The 10,843-nt window shown below is 42.7% G+C and overlaps 1 protein-coding gene across 1 annotated transcript; it reads right to left on the bottom strand.

The window, feature by feature from the left end:
- Positions 1-491: 491 nt before the first annotated feature.
- Positions 492-1,924, bottom strand: LOC138889242 (uncharacterized). The gene is made up of 2 exons (XM_070172521.1): positions 1,489-1,924; positions 492-556 (listed from the first exon to the last, which is right to left on the bottom strand). The coding sequence occupies exons 1-2, from the start codon at positions 1,922-1,924 to the stop codon at positions 492-494; spliced, it is 501 nt and encodes a 166-aa protein (XP_070028622.1).
- Positions 1,925-10,843: the final 8,919 nt, after the last annotated feature.

A 10,843-nucleotide genomic window follows, 5' to 3' on the forward strand; every position in this document is an offset into this window, starting at 1 on the left:
AGGACACACAAATGGGGATCATCATACTGTCGATCATAGATACGCTCCAATAAAGAAGAACGAGCGACCGTGCAAGCTAACACACGACTAGGCTTAGAAACATCCAACCTCACGAACTGATTGGCCAAAACCTGAACATCCAAAGCAAGCGGTCTCTCATCGACCGGAATATAAGCAAGACTGCCCATACTGGCTGACTTCCTACTCAAAGCATCGACCACCACATTAGCCTTTCCCGGATGATATAAGATGGTGATATCATAATATTTCAACAACTCCAACCACCTCATCTGCCTCAAATTCAACTCCTTTTGCTTGAACAAATACTGAAGACTCTTGTGATCCGTGAACACCTCACATGCCATGCTATACATATAATGCCTCCAAATCTTTAAAGCGTGAACAATGGCTGCCAACTCCAAATCATGAACCGAATAATTCTTCTCATAAATATTCAACTGCCGCGAAGCATAGACAATGACCTTGCCATCCTACATCAACACTGCACCAAGTCCAATACGAGATGCATCACAATAAACTGTATAAGGCCCTGAACCTGTAAGCAAAACCAACACAGGTGTCGTAGTCAGAGATGTCTTGAGCTTCTGAAAGCTCGCCTCGCACTCATCCGACCATCTGAACTGGGCACCCTTCTAGGTCAACCTGGTCATCGGGGCTACGATAGATAAAAACCCCTCCACAAACCGAGGACAATAGCCTGCCGATCCTAAGAAACTCCGAATCTCTATAGCTGATGCTTGTCTAGACCAGTTCCTGACTGCCTCAATCTTCTTCGGATCAACCTGAATACCCTCCGCTGATACAACATGACCTAGGAATGCAACTAAACTCAACCAAAACTCACACTTCGAGAATTTAGCATATAACTGACTATCCCTCAAGGTCTAAAGAACCACTTTAAGATGTTGCTCGTGCTCCTCCCGGCTGCGGGAATATATCAAAATATCATCAATGAAGACTATTACGAACAAATCCAAATAAGGCCTGAACACTCGGTTCATCAAATCCATGAAAGCTGCTAGGGCATTTGTCAGCCCGAATGACATAATCAAGAACTCATAATGCCCGTACCGAGTGGAAAGCTATCTTAGGGACATCGGATGCCCTAATCCTCAACTGATGGTAGCCAGATCTCAAGTCAATCTTCAAAAATACCTTGGCACCCTGAAGCTGATCAAACAAATCATCAATCCTCGGCAATAGATACTTATTCTTCATTGTAACCTTGTTTAACTGCCGGTAATCAACACACATTCTCATCGATCCGTCCTTCTTCTTAACAAACAACACTGGCGCACCCCAAAGCGAAACACTCGGCCTAATGAAACCCTTCTCAAGCAAGTCTTTCAAATGCTCCTTCAACTCTTTCAACTCAGGCAGGGCCATACGATATGACAGAATAGAAATGAGCTGAGTGCCTAGAGCCAAATCAAATGGAAAAGTCAATATCCATGTCGGGTGGCATACCCGGCAGGTCTGAAGGAAAAACCTCAAGAAACTCGCGAACAACGAGCACAAAATAAATAGAAGGAACCTTAGCGCTAGAATCATGAACATATGCCAAATAGGCCAAACATCCCTTCTCGACCATACGCTGAGCCTTCACATAAGGGATAACACTACGAGTAGAATGACTAGGAGTCCCTTTCCACTCTAAATAAGGCAAATCCGGTAAAGCTAAGGTCACAGTCTTGGCATGACAGTCCAATATAGCGTGGTAAGGTAATAACCTGTCCATTCCCAATATAACATCGAAATCAACCATGTTTAGAAGTAACAAATCTACACGAGACTCAATACCCCCAATCACAACTATACATGAACAACGGACTTGATCTACCACAATCAAATCACCTACTAGCGTAGACACATAAATAGGATCACTCAAAGAATCACTAGGCATGACCAGATATGGTGCAAAATAGGAGGACACATACGAGTACGTAGACCATGGATCAAATAATACTGAAGCATCTCTATCACAAACCAGAACAACACCTGTAATAACTGCATCTGAAGCCTCAGCCTTAGTCCTAGCTAGAAGAGCATAACATCGGGGCTAGGCCCCACCGCTCTGAGCTACATCTTTGGGATGACCTGCTGCTGGCTGGCCTCCACATCGGCCTGAGCTCCACCTCTAATACCTCTACCTCCACCTCTAGCACCTCTACCCCCACCTCTAGCTAGCTGGGCGAGCTGTGGAACACCTGGTGCCTGAACCATGGCACGAGAACCCTGATACAGAGAACTGCTCAATGCTCGAGGGCAATAACTAGTAATGTGCCTCGTTTCGCCACAAGTGAAACAAGCCCACGACTGCTGGGGCTGACAACCCTGGAAACTCTGAAGTGGCGGTGCACCGATAGGAGTTGGTGGTGCACTGTAGGACTGCTGATCAAAATACTGCATCTGAGAACCACGACCACCTAAAGCATCGTGAGAAACCTGAAGTGCTGACTGGAAAGGCCTGGGAGGATGGCCCCTACCATATGAATCCCTACCTCCAAACGAGGTACCACTGAATCTACCTGAATGACAAGGCCTCTTGTCCGACCCATGACCACCTTCCTGTGACAGAACCATCTCAACTCTCCGGGCCACATTGGCCGCCTCTTGGAAAGATATCTCACTCCCAGTCTCCCTAGCCATTTGAAGACGAATCTACTGGATAAGTCCATCATGAACCTCCTCAACCTCTCTCACTCGGTGGGAAGTATGAAAAGAGCATGACGAGCTAGGTCAATGAATCTGGTCTCATATTGATAACAACCATAGAACCCTACTGGAGACACTCAAACTGCCTCCGGTAGGCCTCTCTCTGAGTGATGGAGAGAAACTTCTCCAAAAATAGCTGAATAAACTGCTCCCAAGTCAAAGCTGACGATCCAGCTGGTCTATCCAAACAAAAATCCCTCCACCAAGTCTTGGTGGATCCAGACAAGCGAAAAGTAGCAAAATCGGCCCCAATGGTCTCAACTATCCCCATGTTCTTGAGAACCTCGTGATAGCTGTCTAGATAATCTTAGGGATCCTCAGTAGATACACTGTTGAAAGTAGTAGTGAAGAGATTGGTGAACCTATCCATCCTCCACAAAGCATCGACAGACATAACTACTCCATCACCAGTCTGAGCTACCGCACCTGGCTGAACTGCTCCAACTGGCTAAACCGCTGGAGTTTGAATCTGGGGAGTTACCTGCTCCGGAGTGCGAGTAGCAGGAGTTTGGGATCCTCCTCCGGCCTGAGAGATGGCTGGTGCTACAAGAAGCAAACCTGCCCGGGTGACACTCTCTATAAGGCCCACTAGTTGGACCAGAGCATCCTGAAGAACTGGGGTAGCAATAAACCCCTCCGGGACCTGAGCTGGCCCCACCGAAACTGCTGGGGCCGGAACCTCATCATCAAAATCAACCTGAGGCTCCGCTGCTGGTGTTGCTGCTCGGGCTGAGCTCTGCCCTACCTCGGCCTCTAGCACGGCCTCGGCCTCGCCCTCTGCCCATCATGGAAGCTGCTGCTTGGGGCTCGGGCTGCTGGTTAGTAGATAAGGAAGCGCGTGTTCTCGCCATCTATAAAAGAACAGAGTAGAAATTTAATTAGCATTGAGGAACCAAACCGCACGATAGGAAAGAATAAATGTGAAGTTCTTCCTAACTCTGTAGCCTCTGGGGGATAAATACAAACATCTCCGTACCGATCCCTCATACTCTACTAAGCTTGTCTGTGAACTGTGAGACCCATGTAACCTAGACCTCTGATACCAACTTGTCACGACCCCCCACCCTCGGGAGTCGTGATGGCACCTACTAATGTGAGCTAGGCAAGCCAAGTCTTTAATCTAATTACTTCATTAACCAATTATTTCTTTTTAACAAATATAAGACGATAACGTGGTAACAGCGGAAATTCAAATTTAAGCGGAAGACAACAATAAGATTTATAAAAAATGCATCTATTACAAATACTTAAGCCTTAACCACCCAAAACCTGGTGTCATAGTCTCATAGACTGTGTAAGAGATTACTACATACAAAGTCTGAAGAAAATGACAATATACTATTTCTGAATAAAAGGAAAATGAAACAGGAAATAGGAATAGAGGAGACGCCAGGGCCTGCAGACGCCTGCAGGTCTACCTTGGATCTCCAGTGGACTGAAGGTAGCCTCCACACTACGGTCCGAAAGCTGCTCTGGGATCTGCACATAGTGCAGAGTGTAGTATCAGCACAACCGACCCCATGTGCTAGTAAGTGTCTAGCCTAACCTCGGCGAAGTAGTGACGAGGCTAGGACCAGACTACCAAATAAACCTATGCAGTTATATAATATATGGCGGAAAGTAAAGCAGAATAAACAAATAAAGATGGGAAGGGTAAACATGCTTCGGGGAAAACAGGTAAAACAGAATATAAAGAGAACTATGAAGGAATCAAAATCTAACCACTAATAAGAATAAGGAAAACAAAGGCAGATTTCACTTTCTTTTCACATCTTATTGCAGGCGTGCAACCCGATCCCATTTCCTGTATCTCGTGGCAGGCATGCCACCCGCTCCCATTTCATTTATCTCGCGGTAGGCGTACCACCCGCTCCCATTTCATTTATCTTGTGGTAGGAGTACCACCCGCTCCTATTTCATTTACCTTGTGGTAGGCGTACCACCCGCTCCCATTTCATTATATCTTGTGGTAGGCGTACCACCTACTCCCATTTCATTATATCTTGTGGTAGGCATACCACCCACTCCCATTTCATTATATCTTGTGGTAGGCGTACCACCCGCTCCCATTTCATTATATCTTATGGTAGGCGTACCACCCGCTCCCATTTTATTATATCTTGTGGTAGGCGTACCACCCGCTCCCATTTTATTATATCTTGTGGTAGGCGTATCACCCGATCCCATTTCATTATATCTTGTGGTAGGCGTACCACCCGCTCCCATTTACAAGCCAACAATAATCACAAGGAATCCCGACAAGGGAACAAGTGTAATATAACAACTTTCCGGCAAGGGAACAATGATATTTCAACAACATCCCGACAAGGGAACAATACTATCAAAACAAACATCCCGACAAGGGATCATTAATATCAAACAAACATCCCGGCAAGGGAACAATGGTGATAATAACATATGAAGCCCAATTAACCATAATGGAGTCATTACAGTTATAATACAAGACTCACGGGCATGCTTGCCACCAACGTATAGATACTCGTCACCATGCCTATACGTTGTACTCCACAGTTAACATGTAGCAAATAAGACACAACTCCTAATCCCTCAAGCTATGGTTAGACCAAACACTTACCTTGATGCCACAAACACAATTCACGATTCAACTATAGCTTTACCCCTTGATTCCACCACCAATTCGCTCGTATATAGTCACAAGTTACTTAATTACGTCAATAAGCGCTAAATGAATCAACCCCAATGCATGAAAATGAATTTTCTAAAGTTTTACCCAAAAAGTCAAAAATCGCCCCCGGGCCCACATGGTCAAAACTCGAGGTTCGAACCAAAACCCGATTACCCATTCCCTCACGAACCCAAATATATAATTTATTTTGAAATCGGACCTCAAATCGAGGTCCAAATCCCCAATTTTTGAAAAATCTAGGTTCTACCCAAAACACCCAATTTCCCTCATGAAAATCATTGATTTTGAGTTGAAATCATGTTAAAAGATGTTAAGGAGTGAAAAAAACGAGTTAGAAATCACTTACCAATGTTTTGGAGACGAAAGGTTATTTGAAAAATCGCCTCTTATGTTTTTGGGGTTTCGAAAAATGAAAAATAACTGAAAATCCTGTCTTAATATACTACTTTCAGCTGCCATGTGCGGACCGCACAAAATCAACTGCGGCCGCATAGCTCCCATGTGGACTGCAGTGATATGCTTTAGTATTTTGGTAATAACATTCTCTACATATGTCCAAATTGTGATTTCTTTCCCATTTTAGAAACAAGACACAAAGGGCTACAACTTTCATTTTTGAATTATCTCAAAATTCCTTGTATATCAAAAGATATAGCCTTCCGAAGTCAGACCAATGAAATGTTCTTCATCGCGGGCCGCACAGAATCAAGTGCGGCCGCAAAGCCCTCACCGCGGTCCGTACAAAATCTAGTGTGGCTGCACAAGCCCCTCCGCGGAAGCATTCCTTTTTGTGCGGACTGCACTGGTCTGTTCAGAGGCCTTCCACTTCTCTGAACCTGCAACAACTATGTTTTTAAGCCTAAGACATCTCGGAATCTACCCGAAACTCACCCGAGCCCTCGGAACTCCAAACCAAGTGCGCATACTAACTCAAAAACATCATATGGACCTAATCATACGATCACATCATCAAAATAACATGTAAAATCATGAATTAAACCTCAAACCTCAACATTTTCATCAAGAACTCCCAAAGTTCATAACTCTTCAACCGGAAGTCCAACTCACGTCAAATAAACTCTGTTTTCACCAAATTTCACTGTTATCTTTCAAATACTATAACAAGTTTGTATCGGGCTCCAGAACCAAAATACGGGCCCGATAACAATGGTTTCAAACATTAATTCTTTTCTTTATTTCTTAGATAATTCAGTAAAACAATTTCTTTCAAAAATTGATTTCTAAGGCTTGGTACCTCGGAATTCATTTCCGGGCATACACCCAAGTCCCATATTTTACTGCGGACCTTCCGGGATCATCGGAACACGGATCCGGGTCCGTTTGCTAAATGAGTTGACCAAAGTCAACCATAATTAAATTTTTAACTGTAAAATTTCTATTTCTCATATTTTCACATAGAAGGCTTTCCGGATTTAGGTCCGGACCACACACGTAAATCAAGGTGGGGTAAAAGGAAGGTTTTTAGGCCTCGGAACACTGAATTCACTTGCAACACAAGTGAATTCATCACACCACCTGGACGCAAACGCGAAGGCTCGAGGAGTTAGTGCTCCGCGAACGCGAGCCCATTTTCGCGAAAGCGAAGGCCACTCAGGCTTAATTCATCGCGAACGCGATAAGCCTATCGTGAACGCATAGACCAAAATCCGCCCAGTTATTTTAAGTTCAAAAACAGAATGTATTACGGAAATTTCACCATTTTTCATAAACTTCTTCTTCTCCACACCTCTTGGGCGATTTTTGAAGAGGAACTTCACCATAGCTTCATAGTTATGTAAACCTAAGATCGTTTTCTTCCATTTTTATCAATACCCACTAGATTTCTAGGCCTAAAACATGAGATTAAGGGTAGAAAATTAGGGATTTGGGTAGAGTTAGGGCTTTTTGTATATTTGGCATTTAGACCTCGTTTTGGGGTCGAATTTTGGAACTAATTATATATTCGGGCTCGTGGGTGAATAGGTGATCGGGTTTTGGTCTGAACCTCGTGTTTTGACCAAGCGGGCCAGGGGTCAATTTTTGACTTTTTGGGAAGAGTGATAGGGAAGCTATAATTAAGCATTGGAATTGGATTGTTTGGCGTTTATTGATGTTATTAAGTCGATTATGTCTAGATACAATTGATTTGGATCCAAATTCAAAAGGAAAAGCGGTGTTTGAGGCTTGATTTGGCTGTGGAAGTTCGAGATAAGTGTTCGGTCTAACCTTAGCTTGAGAGATTAGGAGTTGTGTCCTATTTGCTACTTGTTTCTTGTTGAGTACGACGTATAGGCATGGTGAAGAGTATCTATACGTTGGTGTCGAGCATGACCGTGAGTCTTAAATTGCAATTTGTTGTGTTCTTAAATAATACTACGGATGCTTTAATGATGATTCTCGGTATTGAGCAAGGATTAGGATTGTTCTCGTAGAAATTACTTATAACTGAGTATTGGTGTTAGCTGAGATGGTTAGATGTTGGAATAAGATTGGTTATAGTTGTTTCTCCCTTGCCGGAATGTATTTACTTTTACTGTCGAATCCCTTGGCGGGATAGTGTAGTTCTTTGTTGATCCCTTGTCGGAACTCTTGGTATGATTGTTGTTAAATGTTAAATTGGATCGGGTTGCATGCCGTAGCGATGATATAAATGGATCGGGTTGCACGCCGCAACAATGATATAAATGGATCGGGTTGAATGCCACAACAATGTTACATTGTATCGGGTTGCACGCCGCAACAATGATACAGTTGGATCGGGTTGCACGCCGCAACAGTGTTAAATGATAGGGATCGGGTTGCGCGCCGCAACAGTGTTATTACTATTTTGTTGTAGATCTTGAATTGTTCTCTTGTATTTCTCTTAATATTCCGCTGGATTCGATATTTCCCCCGTAGCATGGACCCCCTCCCATCTTTACTTGTTTATTTCTGTTTATTTTCCGCCGTATATTATATAACTGCACAGGTTTATTTGGTAGTCTGGTCCTAGCCTCGTCACTATTTCGCCGAGGTTAGGCTAGACACTTACCAGCACATGGGGTCGGATTGTGCTGATACTACACTCTGCATTATGTACAGATTCTGGAGCAGCTTTTGGATAGTAGCACTTGGGGAGGCTGCCTTCAGTCTTGCTAGAGCTCCCGAGGTAGTCCTGCAGGCGTCCGCAGGCCCGACGTTCTCTTCTATCCTATTATGTACTCTGTTTTCATTTGATTTCGAGACATATTGTATTTCTTTCAGACATTTGTTGTAGTAATAATAGTCCGTTCGTGATATTGTGACATCGGATTTCGGGTAGAGATGTATGTTGGCATTGTCGTACTGGTTTTGGTTATTATATTAGACTAAGTCTTCCGCTTGGTTTCATTTATCGTTAATATTTACATGTGATTACCTGTTAATTTAGATTGTTAAAAAGGGTTAAAAATGAAAGAGTTAGTAATTTTTATATTTCGTGCATTGCCTAGCTACTACGAGTAGGCGCCATCACGACTTCCGAGGGTGAGAAATCTGGGTCATGACAGAAGGCCCTTAACGAAATGTCGTTCGTCGTTTTTACCCTTTAAAATAGAGTTCACACTCTACAAAATTGTAATTTAAGTTATATTCCTAATATTTAGCACTTCCAAATCAATTAAATTTTAATATTCCTTATTTGAACTAGGTAAAAACGTCTTAAATATTAGGATATTAATATTAAAAACTTTATTTCCTTGTAGGTGACTTTATTAGAATATGGATGTCACGACCCGAATTTTCCACCCTTGGAAGTTCTGATGGCACCTACTAGTAGTAGCTAGGCAAGCCACGAAATATAGAAATTACTAACCCTGTCATTTTTAACCATTTTTAACAATCTGAATTAGCAGGTAATCACATGTAAATATTAACGATAAATGAAACAAAGCAGAAGACTTAGTCTAATATAATAACCAAAACCAGTACGACAATGCCAACATACGTCTCTACCCGGAATTCAGTGTCACAATATCACGGATGGACTATGATTACTACAACAAATGTCTAAAAGAAATACAATCTGTCTCGAAATTAAATGAAAACAGAGTACATAATAGGATAGAAGTGAACACTGGGCCTGCGGACGCCTGCAGGACTACCTCGGGGATCTCTAGCTGGACTAAAGGCAGCCTCCCCAATTACTACTGTCCAAAAGCTGTTCCGAAATCTGCACATAGTGCAGAGTGTAGTATCAGCACAATCCGACCCCATATGCTAGTAAGTGCCTAGCCTAACCTCGGCGAAGTAGTGACGAGGCTAGGACCAGACTACCAAATAAACCTGTGCAATTATATAATATACGACGGAAAATAAGCAGAAATAAACAAGTAAAGATGGGAGGGGGTGCATGCTGCGGGGGAAATATCAAATCTAGCGGAAAATTAAGAGAAATACAAGAGAACAATTCAAGATCTACAACAAAATAGTAATAACACTGTTACGGCGCGCAACCCAATCCCTACCATTTAACACTGTTGCGGTGTGCAACCCGATCCAACTGTATCATTGTTACGGCGTGCAACCTTATCCAATATAACATTGTTGCGGCGTGCAACCTAATCCATTTATATCATTGTTGCGCCATGCAACCCGATCCATTTATATCATTGTTGCGGTGTGCAACCCGATCCATTTATATCATTGTTGAGGCGTGCAACCCGATCATATAACATTTAACAACAATCATACCAAGAGTCCCGACAAGGGATCAACAAAGAACTACACTATCTCGGCAAGGGATTCGACAGTAAAAGTAAATACGTCCTGGCAAGGGAGAAACATCTATAACCAATCTTATTCCAACATCTAACCATCTCAACTAACACCAATACTCAGTCATAAGTAATTTCCACGAGAACAATCCTAATCCTTGCTCAATACCGAGAATCATCAATTAAAGCATCCATAGTATTATTTAAGAACACAACAAATTGCAATTTAAGACTCACAGTCATGCTCGACACCAACATATAGATACTCGTCACCATGCCTATATGTCGTACTCAACAAGAAGCAAGTAGCAAATAGGACACAACTCCTAATCTCTCAAACTAAGGTTAGATCGAACACTTACCTCGAACTTCCACGGCCAACTCAAGCCTCAAACACCGCATTTACTTTTGAATTTGGCTCCAAATCAATTGTATCTAGACATAATCGACTTAATAACATTAATAAACGCAAAACAATCCAATTCCAATGCTTAATTATAGCTTCCCTATCATTCTTCCCAAAAAGTCAAAAATTGACCCTGGGCCCGCTTGGTCAAAACACGAGGTTCAGACCAAACCCGATTACCCATTCACCCACGAGCCCGAATATACAATTAGTTTCAAAATTCGACTCCAAAACGAGGTCTAAATGCCAAATATACAAAAAGTTCTAATTCTACCCAAATCCCTAATTTTCTACCCTTAA

This window comes from Nicotiana sylvestris, chromosome 4 (genome assembly GCF_000393655.2).
Source record: "Nicotiana sylvestris chromosome 4, ASM39365v2, whole genome shotgun sequence".
Classification (NCBI taxonomy): domain Eukaryota; kingdom Viridiplantae; phylum Streptophyta; class Magnoliopsida; order Solanales; family Solanaceae; genus Nicotiana; species Nicotiana sylvestris.